The sequence below is a fragment of the Ailuropoda melanoleuca genome, chromosome 13 (genome assembly GCF_002007445.2).
Source record: "Ailuropoda melanoleuca isolate Jingjing chromosome 13, ASM200744v2, whole genome shotgun sequence".
Taxonomy (NCBI): Eukaryota; Metazoa; Chordata; class Mammalia; order Carnivora; family Ursidae; genus Ailuropoda; species Ailuropoda melanoleuca.
The window spans coordinates 69,113,455-69,130,963 of record NC_048230.1 but is presented as its reverse complement, the minus strand read 5'-3'; the positions used below and the strand labels follow the sequence as shown (position 1 = coordinate 69,130,963).

General features: G+C 37.3%; 1 protein-coding gene across 3 annotated transcripts in view; it reads left to right on the top strand.

The window, feature by feature from the left end:
- Window positions 1–17,509, top strand: part of ITCH (itchy E3 ubiquitin protein ligase) — a 126,787-nt gene that overhangs the window by 41,139 nt on the left and 68,139 nt on the right. For 2 of the 3 annotated variants that reach the window (XM_034641270.1, XM_019796585.2), the window contains exons 4-6: window positions 11,087–11,228; window positions 14,904–15,028; window positions 16,063–16,200. In XM_034641270.1, coding sequence (XP_034497161.1) covers window positions 11,087–11,228; window positions 14,904–15,028; window positions 16,063–16,200 — 405 coding nt within the window. The remainder of the gene's footprint in view (window positions 1–11,086; window positions 11,229–14,903; window positions 15,029–16,062; window positions 16,201–17,509) is intronic. The other variant, XM_034641271.1, reaches the window with a different exon arrangement.

Sequence of the window (17,509 nt, the reverse complement as noted above, 5' to 3'; positions counted from 1 at the left end):
GTTTTTATTTCAGGATATTCTTGAGTATTTTGCAGGTTTTATTTTTTCTCTCCTGTTAAACATTGGTGTCTGGGCAGTTGCTATTATTTTTTGTTTTGTATTAACAGCCTTAAGAGGTAATTCACATACCACACAGTTTACTCATTTAGAGGGTCACTGATCCTTAGTATGTTCACATTGTTGTATAACTGCCTCCATAGTCAATTTTAGAAACCTCTACCCATTATACTTCCCATGTTCCCTAGCCACCCTCAGCCCTAAGCAACCACTAATTTGCTTCCTGTCTGTAGATTTGCCTATTCTGGATCTCTCACATAAATAGAATCATAAACTGTATGGCTTTTTGTTTCTGATTTTTCCGCTTAGCATGTTTTCACGGTTCATCTGTATTGTAGCATGCGTTAGTATTTCATTTCTTTTTATTGCCAAATAATATTGAATGTATGAACATACTACATTTTATTTATCCATTTATCAGTCGATAATGTTTGGGTTTTTTCTACTCTTTAGCTATTATGAATAATGCTATGAACATTTGTATACAAGTTTTTGTAAAGGTTTGTTTTTTAAGTTCTCTTGAGTATATACCTAGGAGTGGAGTCCCTGGGTCATATAGTATATATGTTTCACTTTATGAGGAATAATTCCAAATTATTTTTCAGAGCATCCACACCATTTATATTCCCATCAGCCATGTATGAGGGTTCCAGTTTCTCCACATCCTTGCCAGTGCTTGTTATCTGTCTTTTTGATTATAGACATCCTAGTGAATATGAAGTGGTATGTCACTGTGGGTTTGATTTGCATTTCTATGGTGGTTAATGATGTTGAACATCTTTTCATGAGCTTATTGGCCATTTGTATATCTTTTTTGGAGAAATGTCTGCTATTACTTAACTAATATCTCTGTCTTTCTTTCTCTAACCATACTAACCAAGTATATCCCTTTCACATTAGTATTCCTAATGTTCTAATACGCTATTTGTTATGTTAGATTCCTGCTCAAAAACTTTTAGTCCTTCTATTTGGCTATAGTATAAAATTTCTGTAGCCAGGGCTGGGACTTTAACAGTCTGGCTCCATATGGCCTCTTTGTAGGTATTTATATATGAATTATTTGGTGAGTCACCAGAGTTTTTTCAGACATGCATGTGTCTGTATCACACGGTGAAACCTTAGTCTTTATCCTTTTAATGGCATTTATTTCTTATAGAACAATTTTCTCTGTATAGTATTTCAGCTTTTTAAAATTTTTTATTTATTTATTTTAGAGAGAGAGCACATGAGCGGGTGGGGGGGTGCGGTGAGCAGAGGAGAAAGAATCTCAAGCGGACTCTAGGAAGGCACAGAACCCAACGCAGGGCTCAATCTCAGGATACTGAATTCATGACCTAAGCTGAAACCAAGAGTTGGATGCTCAACTGACTGAGCCACCCAGCCACCCCAGTATTTTAGCTTTTATTACACCTCTTTTTTAAATTAAGATTTTATTTATTTATTTGAGAGAGAGCACAAGCAGGATGAGGGGCAGAGGAAGAAGCAGGAAAGAGAGAGAGGTATTTGACCAGAGTTGCTGTGAAAGGAGGTGGTGCTTAAAGCACTGTTACTATTTAAGTATAGGAAGTTATTTTTAAAAAATGTAGGGGAGTAGAAGGGATCTTTTTAGGAGAGAATATGAGCAAGAGACACGAAGCAGGGAAATGCACAAGACTTCGCCAATGCCCTTAAAAGCCACTGCTGCAGAGTGGGGAGCCATGAGAATTTAATGGGTGTGGGTCATCTCCTTCAGGTGTGTGTCAGGACTACAAAAAAAATCATTGCTGGAAGAGATGGAAAGTAATCGGGCTTTTAACAAAGAGTAATCAGTTGTATTTGTGTTTTACAAAGTTGGTGTGAAAGACTGACAGGAGAATTGAGTGCCAAAGTTAAAATTCTATTCTGTGATTCTGCTCTAGTTTCTTGTTTTTTGTTTTTGGTTTTTTTTAAGATTTTATTTATTTGTCAGGGAGAGAGAACACCATCAGGGGGAATGGCAGCCTCCCATCTGAGCAAGGAGCCTGATGTGGGACTCGATCCCAGGACCCCCTGGGATCATGACCTGAGCTGAAGGCAGACGCTTAACCAACTGAGCCACCCAGGCATTCCCCCCCCCCCTTTTTAAAGTAGGCTCCACTCTTACTGTGGAGTTCAACGCACATTTTGAATTCATGACCCTGAGATCAAGACCTGAGTTGAGATCAAGAGCCCAGTGCTTAAGCAACTGAGCCACCCAGGCGCCCGTCTTTTGTTTTCTTTCTTTCTTTCTTTCTTTCTTTCTTTCTTTCTTTCTTTCTTTCTTTCTTTCTTTCTTTCCTTCCTTCCTTCCTTCCTTCCTTCCTTTCTTTCTTTCTCTCTCTCTCTCTTTCTCTTTCTTTCTTTCTTTTTCTTTCCTTCCTTCCTTCCTTTCTTTCTTTCTCTTTTCTTTTTTAAATCCAATTATTTCAGCACCATTTACTGAAGAGACTGTTTTTTCTCCCTTGAGTATTCTTGGCTCTTGTCAAGTATTAGTTGACCTTATATGTTTGTGTTTATTTCTGAGCTCTCAATTCTGTTTCATTGGTCTGTTTGTCAGTTTTTATGTCAGTACCATACTGTTTTGATTACTGTAGCTTTATTTATTTTTAAGATTTATTTTTTATTATTTGAGAGAGAGCACATGAACATATGGACCCCGGGAAGAGCAGAGGGTGAGGGAGAGAGAAACCTAAGCAGGCTGTGCTCCTGCTTTGTTCTTTCTCAGGATTTCTTTGGATATTCGGGGTCTTTTGTAGTTCCATATAAATTTTAGGCATTTTTTTTCTACTTTAGTCAAAAATGCTATTGGAATCTTGATTAGGTAGTGCACTAAATCTGCAGATGGCTTCTACTCTTATTTATTTTCTTACCTCTTTCAAATTTATTTCTTTTTTTAATTTATTTTTTTAAGTAGGGTCCATGCCCAGTGTGGGGCTTGAACTCATGAGTCACATGCTCTACCAACTGAGCCAAACAAGTGCCCCTATTTTCTTACCTCCTCTAGCATATGCGCAGCCATACATACATTCCTGTTAATTATTTGTTTACAATGTATTTTGGCTAATTGGTCATCCTCACCTGGTTAAGTGAGGGCAAATAGAAAATTTATTTCAGAGAAACGGCACTTTTTTGTAAGCTGTAGCAAAATAGAGGTTTAAAAAATTCATAGTGCTGTTTGTTGATAAATGGGTTGTTTAGGGAACTTGGATATAAGTTTTATTTTATTTTATTTTATTTTTTAAAAGATTTTATTTATTTGACAGAGAGATAGAGAACACCACCAGGGGGAATGGCAGCCTCCCCTCTGAGCTGGGAGCCTAGTGCAGGGCTCAATCCTAGGACCCTGGGATCATGACCTGCGCTGAAGGCAGATACTTTTTTTTTTTTTTTTAAAGATTCTGTTAATTCATTCGACAGAGATAGAGACAGCCAGCGAGAGAGGGAACACAAGCAGGGGGAGTGGGAGAGGAAGAAGCAGGCTCACAGCTGAGGAAGCCTGATGTGGGGCTCGATCCTATAACGCCAGGATCACGCCCTGAGCTGAAGGCAGACGCTTAACCGCTGTGCCACCCAGGTGCCCCTGAAGGCAGATACTTAACAACTGAGCCACCCAGGCTCCCCTGGATAGAAGTTTTAATTTCACTGAATTCTTTATAAGAGTATCCAAGGAGGGGCGCCTGGGTGGCACAGCGGTTAAGCGTCTGCCTTCGGCTCAGGGCGTGATCCCGGTGTTATGGGATCGAGCCCCACGTCAGGCTCCTCTGCTGTGAGCCTGCTGCTTCCTCTCCCACTCCCCCTGCTTGTGTTCCCTCTCTCGCTGGCTGTCTCTATCTCTGTCAAATAAATAAAATCTTTAAAAAAAAAAAGTTAAAAAATATCCAAGGAAAGGCAGCGTCACCTTTCCTTTTTGGCATTTACATAGAATAAAAAAGTATAGTATTGGTGGATTCGTAACACTTCTTTGTTTTAAAGATTTATTTGAGAGTGACAGAGAGAAAGGGGGATGGCAAAGGAAGATGGAGAGAGAGAATCTCAAGCTGACTCCCTGCTGAGCATGGAGCCTGATCCCACAACTCTGAGATATGACCCCAGCCGAAATCAAGACTCCGATGCTTAAACAACTGAGCCACCCAGGTGGCCCTGCATTAGTAACACTTTATATAACTTGAATCTAATTTATGGAAATAACCTGAGTAGCCATTTAGCTGTTCAAGTTTGAGTTGGATAAGAAAGATTGTCTTTTGTGCTTCTCTTTCACATAGATCTAGGTAATTCTTTGAGGTAGTTGCTTTGGGAGCTTCTGTTAGCTTTAGTGATCTGTTCACATTTTAATTGAATATTGTTATTGCATGTCTCTGTACTGTTCTTCGTATTGGTCAGTACCTTTCCTGTGTAGTTTATCAGATTTAAAAGTGATAGCAAAAAATAAATACTTTCAAATGCTTTCATTAGTGTGCCAGTAAAGCTTCTACAGTTAAACTCTTAGGGAAGTCATCTAACTCACGACCCCTAGTTTTAGTTAAGAAATCTATACAGACTAATGACTCCCATCTTCAGGGGAGTTAATGGCCCTGGATTTTAGTCTTGGTTCTGATACTTAATAGTTTATAACCCTGTGCATGTCACTAATATCTTTGAGCCTGTTTTCTTAACTGTGAACTGAGGATGTTAACATCTTTGTCACAATGGTTGTTGGGAGACAGCGTATGTGAGTTGGAAAACTCCAAAACACTGTATAAGTATAGATTATTCTTTCCCCTAATTCCTTATTTCTTTCTCCCTCTAGTATTACTTGTCTAATTTAATATCTTTTTTTTTAAAAGATTTTATTTATTTATTTGACAGAGATAGAGACAGCCAGCTAGAGAGGGAACACAAGCAGGGGGAGTGGGAGAGGAAGAAGCAGGCTTCCAGTGGAGAAGCCTGACGTGGGGCTCGATCCCAGAAGGCTGGGATCACGCCCTGAGCCGAAGGCAGACGCTTAATGACTGAGCCACCCAGGCACCCCTAATTTAATATCTTAACAGCAGTCTAAGCTTAAATCTTTTTATAAAGTTGGTTGCTTATTTTACATTATCATTCTAATTTTCTTTTTTTCTTTTTTCTTTTTTGCTTTTTTTTTGAAGATTTTTTTATTCATTTGAGAGAGAGTGCGAACAAGTGAGAGCATGAGCAGGCGGGAAGGTGAGAGGGAGAGGGAGAGGCAGACTCCTCACTGAGCACGTGGGGCTCAGTCCCAGGATCCCAGGATCATGACCTGAGCCAAAGGCAGATGCTTAACTAACAGCCACGCAGGCACCCCTCATTCTAATTTTCATTACGTTTAAAATAGTATAGTCAGTGAATGGCAAGAATGGTAGTGTTTGTGAAAGATCATTGCTGTTTATGTAAACATTTAATTTATGGGCAGAATGGAAGTGTTAACGTATTATGAGGAGGCTGACTGGTGGATCACATACTTAAAATTTTCTTCACTTTGTCCTTTATTCTTCACATCCCTGTCCGTCATCAGATTCTGCTCATTTTTACGATTGAATTTTTTGGGTCATCTACTCTTTTTCTCTAATTGTGTGGCCTGGTCCTTTACCTTGGACATAAGTCTGTTTTCTTATGTTCTTCCCTATCTTTAGCCATTTCTTGTTTGATTACGTTTTACACATAACCTCAGCTATTATTCTGAACTCATTTTTGTTTTTTATTTGATGCTTGCTGTGTGCTAGCATTATACTATGTGGGCAAAATAAGTAACTTTGGTATTTCCTAGAACTTTCTTTGCCTCAGTCTTTACTTAGAACTGATCATTTGGAGAGGAGAAACCATCTTGACTTTATTACTAATTGGAATTGAATAATACTGCACTTTCCCAAATTTACTAGAAGATTGTAATCTTTGCTTGGATACTAGGAATGCCCTTTTTATTTAAAATTAAAGTTCAGAGTTTATATAAAATTCTCTCTAGCCAACACATAGATCTGCTAGAGAGGCCTCTTGTGCCCTGTCATAACTCTGACCACAAAGTTAGCCTTTGCTTAACTGGTTTTATTTCTTATCAGCTCATAGTGCTAATTTACGAGGTCTCAGCACCCTTACTTGTTTTACCTTGTTCACTGTAATCTCCCGGTTCCCAAAATAGGTTAGGATAAGCTAAGGATTCACTTTAATTTCTTTATATTTAAATTGTTAGGGTTCCAGGGGGCCCCGGGTGGTTTAGTCGTTAAGCGTCTGCCTTTGGCTCAGGTCATGATCCCAGGGTCCTGGGATCGAGCCCTGCATCGGGCTCCCTGCTCAGCGGGAAGCCTGCTTCTCCCTCTCCTCTCCCCCTGCTTGTGTTCCCTCTCTCGCTGTGTCTCTCTCTGTCAAATAAATAATAAAAAATTTAAAAAAAATTGTTAGGGTGCCTGGGTCGTGCAGTTGGTTAAGTGTCTAAGCATCTGACTCTTGGTTTTGGCTCAGGTCATGATCTTGAGCCCTGTGTTGGGCTCCATGCTCAGTGGGGAGTCTGCTTGGGACTCTCTCTCCCTCTCCTTCTGCCCACCCCCCCCCAAATAAATAAATCTTAAAAAATAATAAATTTTCTCAAAGTTTTTTGAACTGGAGAGAGAGGATGAAGAACCAAAGTCAGGTCCAAGCGTTGACCTTTGGAAAGGATCAGAAGAACAATATAAATTTAAAATTTTTTAAAAAGTTTTTTTTTTTTTTTTTAAAGATTTTTTAATTTCTTTATTCAACAGAGATAGAGACAGCCAGCGAGAGAGGGAACAAGCAGGGGGAGTGGGAGAGGAAGAAGCAGGCTCATACAGGAAGAGCCTGATGTGGGGCTCGATCCCATAACGCCGGGATCACGCCCTGAGCCGAAGGCAGACGCTTAACCGCTGTGCCACCCAGGCGCCCCTAAAAAGTTTTTTATTTGAGTAATGTCTGTACCCCATGTGGGGCTTGAACTCATGACCCCAAGATAAGGAGTTGCATTCTCTTCTGACTGAGCCAGCCAGGCACCCCAGAAGAACGTTAATATATGCCATGACACTATATGCAATAGATACTGTATGTGTGTATATAACAGTAAAGCAGGGAAACTTGTTTTCTCCCATGACTAATCATTTGGTTTAACAAATAGAGTAAATATCTTACGTTTTTAAATTATTAAATGCTATTGGAATTATAAAGACTGTCCACATCCTTGTCATGACAGAGATTATAGGGTGAGTTAAACTAAAAACCAGTAAACTTACTAAAAGCTAAGACAGAACGAAAAGCTGTAGGAACCATACATAAATATGAAAATGCAGTGGAAATGTAGAGGCAGGAGCAATTTAACTTCTCAGGTTTAAAGAAGTATTGAATCAAAAGAGAAGGGGTCACTTGTTTCTCAGCAAGTACTGGATTTTATTAGGTAGAAAAGGAAGAAGGGTCATTTTGAGTGGAGCTTCCAGAGTAGCACATGAAAATGCATGGTCCTTGTGAGGGACAGCAAACAGCTAAGGGTGGTTAGAATACCAGGGGGGATGGGTGGGATTTGGTATAAGAGGAGGCTGAAAAGGTACATAACAATGTAAAATACCCCAGAGTTTTAATATCATTTTGCAGGCATTAGAAAAGCATTTGAAAAGTATTGACATGATTACATCTGTTTTAGGAAGATAATTCCAGAAGTTGTGAGGGGTTGTAGATGTGAGGTTAAAAACAAAAAATTAGTAGAGACCTTTGCAGTAGCCCAGGTAACAGATGATACTGACATTTTTTTGGTTCCCTGTCATACAGTTTACTGTTTTTATTCTTCTAATTTACTCTAGGAATTTAAATTTCAGGAAGTAGTAAGTGATCTATTTTCTAATATTAGGACTATAAAGTTTTATGCATTCTAAACTGAGATTTAAGCACTTAATTTCCCTTATTCAGGCTTCCCAAGTGACCCTTGGGCAAACTTTTAAGTTCTTTTGAGTTTGTCTTTTTATGTGTAAAAATTAAGATGATAGTATCCATCTCAGCAGAATAGTCTTGAGTATTGAAATGATAATGTTTTAAGTCTAGACATATAGCAAACACTAACAGTTGATGTTAGTTTCCTTTACCCTTTTTATTTTCCCATTTAAAGTTTCCTAAAATGGTTCTAGTGGGGTTGGGTGGGATTATGTGGCAAAATAACCTTTAAAAGTTTGAATTCTTTTTTCTCCCCCCAAGATTTTATTTGACAGCAAACATGCACGTGCGCACACACACACAAGCAGGGGGAGCTGCAGGGAGAGGGAGAGGGAGAGGGAGAAGCAGCCTCCCTGCCGAGGAGAGAGCCTGACGTGGGGCTCGATCCGAGGATTCTGGGTTATGACCTGAGCCGAAGGCAGATGCTTAACTGACTGAGCCACCCAGGCTCCCCAAAAGTTTGAATCCTAAAAAACCACTGAGGGCAGATCATTTCCTTCCTGTCAGGCCTACATTGCTTTGTTTTAGGTTTAATCAGTTTCAGAGGATCATAAGAGACCCTGAAATTCAGTGGTGGGCTTTGCATAATTGTTCAGGCTGTTTCACCTTTTCTCAGACCAGAAATGTATTAAAAATAAGGGTTTTATATTTTTTCTGTGGCAATCCTATGATTGAATTGTGTTCTGTATTAAGCACTAGAGCTTTATAGGACATATTAATCAGAGATAGGTCTGGTCCCCACTTGAATATTTTCCTTTCCGAAAAAGACTTCTTAATTGTTTATACTTAGATGTCTCAAATTTTATACGTATCTCAAATTTTATACATTCAGTATAATACTCTTGATTTCTTCTTTCCCATGCCATCCCCCTCAAACTTGTTTCTCAGATCTTTTCCATCTTATTAAATGATACTATCTTCCATCCAGTTATTTGTGCTGGAAACCTGAGAGTTATCCTTGCCTCTTCTTTTTCCCAACTTCTTCATGTNTCCCCCGGAAAAAGACTTCTTAATTGTTTATACTTAGATGTCTCAAATTTTATACGTATCTCAAATTTTATACATTCAGTATAATACTCTTGATTTCTTCTTTCCCATGCCATCCCCCTCAAACTTGTTTCTCAGATCTTTTCCATCTTATTAAATGATACTATCTTCCATCCAGTTATTTGTGCTGGAAACCTGAGAGTTATCCTTGCCTCTTCTTTTTCCCAACTTCTTCATGTAATCTAATCCTGTTAGTTCTCCTTAGAAAATATTTATTCCTCCCCATATCCATATTCACCATCCTCCTCCAAACCGTTACTGTCATCTCTTGATTAGATGACTCCTGTAGTCTCTCTTTTTTTTTTTTTTTTAAAGATTTTATTTATTTATTTGACAGAGATAGAGACAGCCAGCGAGAGAGGGAACACAAGCAGGGGGAGTGGGAGAGGAAGAAGCAGGCTCATAGTGGAGGAGCCTGATGTGGGGCTCGATCCCATAACGCGGGGATCACGCCCTGAGCCGAAGGCAGACGCCCAACCGCTGTGCCACCCAGGCACCCCTGACTCCTGTAGTCTCTTAACTCCTACTTTTGTTTCCTTTCATTTTTCCCACAGCAATAGAATGATCTTTGAGTATTAGTCTGATGATCGCTGTATTCTCAGTGCCCCAGATAATACATGATATATGTAGTAGGCACTCAGTAAATTTGTTGAATAGCACTCTTTTACTTAAAATTCCTCAGTGGCTTCTTATTGCCAACTTCAGTAATGTCTCTTGCAGCTCTTTTTCTTCCTTTGACAGATAGTTTTTTTGCTAGTGCATATTGATTTCAAATCTGATTGAACTTTATTATACCAGATATTCCAAAATGATGAAACTCTAATTTATAGAATGTGGATACATTGTTGGAGTACTAACCCTATAGCTGGCTTGCATGCTACCAAAAAAAGGCATACAAGTACCAAAGGACAGCAGAAGTATGTGGTACTTGTGAAGTCAAGAGGTTCATGGCTGCTACCTGGGACTGGACTTCTAGGATGCCCAGACCGTCTATGCTTTGGACTATATATTGAGCTTCTTGGGTAGCTGCTATACAGACTCCTCTAGCAACTCTAAGGAGGCACTGGTATTCTCTGTGCTTTGCTGCTAGAATAGATAGCCAGTTGGTAGAATATTTCCATGGCTGTGATCACCTTATTTATGGGTGAGCAATGAGTTCTCATTTGTAGGAACCATGAGGTGCTCTGCTAGATTCAGATTTACTTGTTACACCTTCCAAGGGGCTTGGACAAGGTTATTTTTTTGGCAAAAGTGACTCACTCAAGGGTCTTCGAAGATGATGGAGTCAGCATCTTAAGATGCGCTTTATAGGAAGCTCTTGCTAAAACGAGGTATATGAGATACTAAAAATAATCCTGGTTTGTAACTCTCTTCCTCTGGTGGCTTTCCAGCATGCTTAGAATAAAATCCAAATTCCTTATCTGGGCTTACAAAGCTAGATGTGATCTCACTTCATTTACCATACTTTCCTGTTTGCTATATTTTCCTCAGATCTACCAAGTTTTTTTGCTTTTCTCTGGAATGCTCTTCCCACTTCCAGTCTTCTCATGGTTGTCATTTAGATGTTTGCTTAAAAGTGCTTCCTCAGAGGCCTTCCTTACTACCAAGTCATATGCTGCTGTATTAGCCTGTTTTTCAGCACACAGACTTTCTCTAACTAGGGTATTATTATCTCCCTGAGAGCTAGAGCCTTTTTTGTACTGTGAACTGCTGTATTTACAGTTTAGAGCAGTGTCTGGTACATGGTAGGCGTTCAAATATATGTTGACCAGGTTTGTTTCTTACTTTTTAATTGACATTGGAGTTCTGACACCATCGATATCGGCATTGGAGGTATATTAATAGTAATTTGGGTGCATGATATGGGGGAAGTACTATGTTTATTTACTAGGTTGGGAGGAAATACAAAGGTCATGACTGAATAACATTAGTAAATAATTTAGGGCAAAACTGCCTCTCTGAGTAAAAGTAATAATGTTCTCTGTAACCTTTATGAAATTGAATTGATTTGAAGGATGAACTAACATCTCAAATATTAAAATATTTTCCCTTTTCTTTTGCCTAGTCATTTCAGCAAAACTTAAAGAAAATAAAAAGAATTGGTTTGGACCAAGTCCTTATGTGGAAGTCACAGTAGATGGACAGTCAAAGAAGACAGAAAAGTGCAACAATACAAACAGTCCCAAATGGAAGCAGCCCCTTACAGTGTAGGTTTGAAAGTATTTTCTATAGTATATTTAGTTTAGTAGGTGAATAGAAATGAAGCTTTAAAAATTTCTCGCTTGTTTTCTTTGCTCCTCCTCCTCTTTCATTTTTTTTTTCCTTCTCCCCTATACCTAGGACTCCTTTCTTTAGTCTCCTTTTTGTTTCTCTTTAGATATTTGTTTTTCCATTCTCTCCTTTACCTTCTCTAGTTTGTTTGATGATGGTATCATTATTGCTACTGAACAGTATCTGGAGAGCCCATGGTCATGGGCCTAGAAAGATTCTTAGCAGCTCTTTCCTTAAATTAGAGCTATAAGCAGCTCACTTTGTTCTTATTTATTTATTTATTTATTTATTTATTTACTTATTTGAGAGAGAAAGAGAGAACTCTCATGAGCTGGGGGGAGGGGCAGACGGAGAGGGAGACTGTTGCAGGACTGGGTCCCAGGACCTTGGGATCATGACCTGAGCTGAAGGCAGATGCTTCAATAAGCCACCAGGTGCCCCGCTCACTTTATTTTTCAGTTTGTAAAATAGTTTTGTTTTTGTGTTTTTAATTACAATGTCCACACAGAACCTACACAGGGATTTTCTTCCTTAAAAAAAATTATACACTTTATTCTATATAACTCTGTTTTTGTACTTTACGTAGTATGGTTATTCTAGCTGTATACATACAGATCTAACATACCTTATATAGTTTTTTTTTTTAAGATTTTATTTATTTGAGAGAGAGAGAGGGAGAGAGAGACAGCCAGCGAGAGAGGGAACACAAGCAGAGGGAGTGGGAGAGGAAGAAGCAGGCTCATAGCGGAGGAGCCTGATGTGGGGCTCGATCCCATAACGCCAGGATCATGCCCTGAGCTGAAGGCAGACGCCTAACGACTGCGCCACCCAGGCGCCCCCTAACATACCTTATATAGTTACATAATATTCCTTAGTAATAATGCAACTATCATTAATTTTACTAGCTCCCTGTTATCACTTGGTTTCTAATGTGTTATTACACAGCATTGCAGTATACATCCATGCGCCCGTATGTTGTTTTATCTGTAGAATGCATAGAAGTAGCAGATAGATCAATTTTTAATACTTACTGACAAAGCCCCATGTGTTGGTATTGAACACTCACTGAAGAGAATTACAGACTAATTTTAATGTTTTTACTAAAATGGAAGAAAACATGACTTATCAACAAATGGATTTCAAAATAATATAGCATATTTAGTTTGGGGACCAACTATATTAAATTGTAGTTCAAAATATAATTTGTTGTTACCACATCAAATACACGAAAATTGTTTTTTATAACCTAACATTTGGAATTCTTGCATTTTTTCCCTTAGAGAAATAAACCAGTGACTAAAGAAAAGTTTTATTTCTACATGGTGAGATAAGATACTTATGCTCATCACACAATAAATGCTTATGTGTATAGTATTTATTCCTAATAAATGACAAAACAAATTGGATGTACAGAAATTATTCTTTTACATGAATTTTGGATTTCTAGGGTATCTTGATGTACTTTATGATGATTTTGAGCAAATGAGTGAAATTTTAAGAAGTATTCTAATGTTTCTCATCTATATTTCAACAAAGTTTCTTAGACTGTTTTTAATTAATGATCTGTTAGAGATTGTTTCTAAATTTTAAATTAGATGAGTAAATTTTTTTTAAAAAAGCAAATGAAATTTATAAAAGTTCAGAGCCTCCATAACGGCTAGAGATGTTCAACAGAATAATTGAGTATTGACTGAATGCTCACCTAGTTTCTCCCAACTGCTGGCTGTGCTCACTAGATGTGCACTTAGACTCTTAAGCTGATAATGATATGATTTTCTTAGTGGTTTAAAAGTTAAGAAAAAAGAAACTCGCCTTGTAGCCCCTTATGATAGTGCTCTTGTTGAGCCCAGATGTTTGGGGGAACACATAGCTCAAGTTTTGAATTTTTAAGTTGCAACAGATTGGTCTGCAATTTTAACATGGCTTCCATTGCAGGCATTCTCTCTAGAATTGAATTGAAGTAATTTAGGTAAGACCATCTTTGACAGTATACTTTATCCTCTCTCAAATTGAAGTAAAAGTAATCATTTCTTTTATTCTATCCCCATTATGATTTCCCAGGTGACTAATGGAAAAATATTTTCTTGATATGTACTGAATGTTCTTCTGAACTAACATCTGAGAATTTTAAAGAGAAAGAATACATTGTCCTTCCCCATCCCCCAAAAGAAGAGGCAGTGTTAAGATGAAAATTTTTTAGTTTGTTTTAACTAAAAAATGGTGGTGGAAATATGATGATGGGGGGAATAGGCATAGGTAGATTTCTGAGAAAGTGTTTATTTGTCCCCCCAGATTTGATCACCTTTTAGAATGAGATATAGAGAAATTCAGGTTTTTATAGAATTTTTTTTTAAAAGATTTTATTTATTTTACTTGACAGAGAAACAGAGCACAAGCAGGGGGAATAGCAGACAGAAAGAGAGGGAGAAGCAGGCTCCCCGCTGATCAAGGAGCCTGATGCGGAACTCGATCCCAGGACTCTGGGATCATGACCTGAGCTGAAGGCAGACGCTAAACTGACTGAGCCACCCAGGCGCCTTAGAATTTTTCTTTATAGCATTGAGCCATACTATGGCAGATAATATAGCATTCCTATTTTTCTGATTAATGACTCTGAAATACTTTGTATAAAGTTTATTACAAATTCAAAATTCCCAAAACGTGCTTTGGAAATTATCATTACAGATAGTTTTTTTGTTTTTTGTTTTGTTTTTGTGTGTTTGTTTAGAGAGGGGGAGAGAGAGTTGTGGGGAGAAGGGCAGAGAGAGAGGGAGAGAGAGAATCTTAAGCAGGCTCCACGCTGAGCGTAGAGCCGGTTGCAGAGCTCAATCTCAAGACCCTGATCATGACCTGAGCTGATGAATTTAAGACTCAAACACTTAAAGGACTTAGCCACCCAGGTGCCCCCAGATAGTATTCTTTATTGGCATTTGACAAGGTGTGAGTGAGTCTATATTTGAGAGTTACCATGGACACTTTGTTTCTAGCAGTGTGAAACTTGGGGTATCTAATATAATCCTCAGATCATGTAGCTGACTGAAGAACTTTTTTGTTTCTTCTTTTTCCCAAGACTGGGGAACTTTTCAATACAAATTTTAATGCCAGAACTTTTTTCCTATTACAGCCTGCCACTGACTAGCTAGCTGTGTGATTGTTTAACTTCTCTGAATATCAGTTTCTGTATCTGAAGATGGGGGTGGTAATTCCCATCTCTTAGGGTTGCTGTGAAGATTAAATGATTTAACCTAAAGCTCACCATACTACCTGACCTAAAATAAGGATTTAATTTACAAATTAACTTTTTTATACTACTAAAGTAAAATTAGATTTCTAACAGTTTCTAGCATGATAAGCAATTTTACTTTTATTGATGTTACATGCATGATGTTGCCCCTCTAGTTCAACTACAAATGAAAGTGATGAGGTGAACATGTAGCATTCAGATGTTTTCCATAAGTTATAGAAAATGAGCAATATTGGTTGTAGAGTAAGCTATAAGGTCTACAGTTAAAAGATTTCAGACATTAAAATTTAATTGTAATTTATTTAGGATCCCATTGTGATATTTCTAATGAAAATAATACATATTTTTTACCTTTCTTTACTTGTAGTATCGTCACCCCTGTGAGTAAATTACATTTTCGTGTGTGGAGTCACCAGACACTGAAATCTGATGTTTTGTTGGGAACTGCTGCATTAGATATCTTTGAAACCTTAAAGTCAAACAACATGAAACGTATGTATGTAAAAGTAACGGAAATTGTGAGGCTATTTTTCTATATGAAATTCATGTGTAAAAGATACAGAATGATTATATTCACTGTTCTTTACTTGGTTATAATTTTAATAATAAATTTAATAATTTTAATAAATTTTAATTTAATAAGGTTATAATTTTAATTTGAACTATTTATTTAAAGCAATCTGAGTAAGCTTGGTTTAGCCATTCATTTTTGACCCAATATTTTAATAAATTTAATAAACACTTATTAAAATACTACATACTCAATTATTGAAAACTAAAAGAGAGTAGAGGTGAAGGAAAAATGTAATCCCATTTCAGAGACAAATATGGTTAATATTGATTTTCTTTTCAAATACTTATTTTTAAAATTTCCTAATTTTAGATGGCTGTGGTTTTGTGTGTGTATATATAAAATACAGATATATAATAACTTGAAACGTGTTTGTTTTGATTAATAACATGATTTTGAAACAAATATTTTTCTACCCCGTGACTATCTAAAACATACTTTCTAAATCTCATTTAAGATTTAAGAGATATAATCTATTCTTTTTTTTTTTTTTTTTTAAAGTAGGTTCCACTCAGGGAGTCCATCACAGGGCTTGAACTCACGAGCCTGTTCTTAAGACCATAGCTGAGATAAAGAGTCGAAAGCTTGACTGACCGAGCAACTCAGGCACTCTGAGATAGAACCCATTCTTAAGTTACATGTTTTCACTCAGTAAAATTCAGGCATATGTTGCTGAATAATCCTACTGGTTTATTTTATGCAAGGATGGAATGAATATAACAAATGAGATGATTGAACTAGTTGGTATTTTACATTATGGATATTAAGCATTAGCAAATTTTGTTCTATTTTTTAAATGTTTTGTGTCAAAAGGCCTGCACCTCAGTTGAAGTATACTGAAAACAATTTGTGAACACATAAATACTAAGTTTTTCTGACATTGTTTTTAACAGTTAAGATGACTTAAAGAAAAAAAAAAGTGACCATTTTGTTCTGTAATTATATTCTTTTACAGTTGAGGAAGTAGTTGTGACTTTACAGCTTGTAGGTGACAAAGAGCCAACAGAGACAATAGGAGACTTGTCAGTTTGTCTTGATGGGCTGCAGTTAGAGTCTGAAGTTGTTACCAATGGTGAAACTACATGTTCAGAAAGTAAGTAATCACTTTTTGTATAGGCTCTTTAATGATTCTTTTTACAGTAGCTGCCAAAGAATGCTGATGTAATTATTGCTATTCTTTTTTTTTTTAAAAAAAGAGACATTGATTATTTTAAACGTTTTCCTTTTAGTGCATTGTTTCTGTGAATAAAACATTTTTCTGTAATTTGAAAAGCTGCCACATAAAAGTTGAATCACAGTTGACTGTGTAATGAATTGATTTACAAAGTATTTATTTTGTAGACCAATGATGACAGTTAATATGGCTTATGATGCCCCATCCCCTTCAGTGCCAATGGCGGACATAGTTTGCCTGTAGCAGTATCTGGTTGAGTTGAAATTTAACTCAAAATCCTGCTTAGTACTTAGTAATCCTACTTATTACTACACCAGACTGCCAGTACAAGCTGAAGTCCATTTGCCATTCCTTTGCCATTTCTGTAGGCTACATTTATAAAAGTGTCTTTGTGTTACAGTAATGACAAAATCAATTCATTATATGTATGCCAATATATCTTAGTTTATGATTTACTTGTTTTTGTTAAAGGGAATAATAAACATGAAACATGAACTGTAATTGAAAGAAGTTTGGCACCTGAATTAGTGCCTGTATAGCTAGTGTGCTTAATAAAACTACTTAGTGGATTCCTTTTAGATACTTCCATCACTTACTAATGTGCTAAGTGTATTTTCACTTGAAACATAGATTTCAAGTGAAACTTAGAGGCCCCAAGACAAAGAGCAGATTAATGGTTTACTTGATTTGTCTGACAAAAGTTTTTATTTATTTAGAAACTGCTTTATGAAACATTTGCAGTTGTCAGGTATTATTCTTCTGTTTCTGCTTTGGAAGACTTCCTACTTCTTTAACTTACGACTTTTTTTTTTTTTTTAAAGATTTTGTTTATTCATTTGAGACAGAGAGATAGAGAGAGAACATGGGCAGAGGGAGAGGGAGAAGCAGACTCCCCGCCAAGCGGGAAGCCCAATGTGGGGCTCGATCCCAGGACCATGACCTGAGCCGAAGGCAGATGGTTAACCATCTGAGCTACCCAAGCACCCCAACTTATGACCTTTTTTAATAGCAGGGCCTTCAAGATAGTCCCAGTGTATCTTCCAGATTCATTCTTCGAGTTTTATGAGGGTGGAGAGAAATTTCTGAAATGGTCATACTGTACTGTTTCAGAGTTGACAAGTTCATTTTAATTGACTGCTATTCACAGGAACTCTGACTAGTCGAATTTTTCTATAAATTAGAATTCCGGAAGATAACATACAAGTTAAATTTCATTGTTAAATTGCTC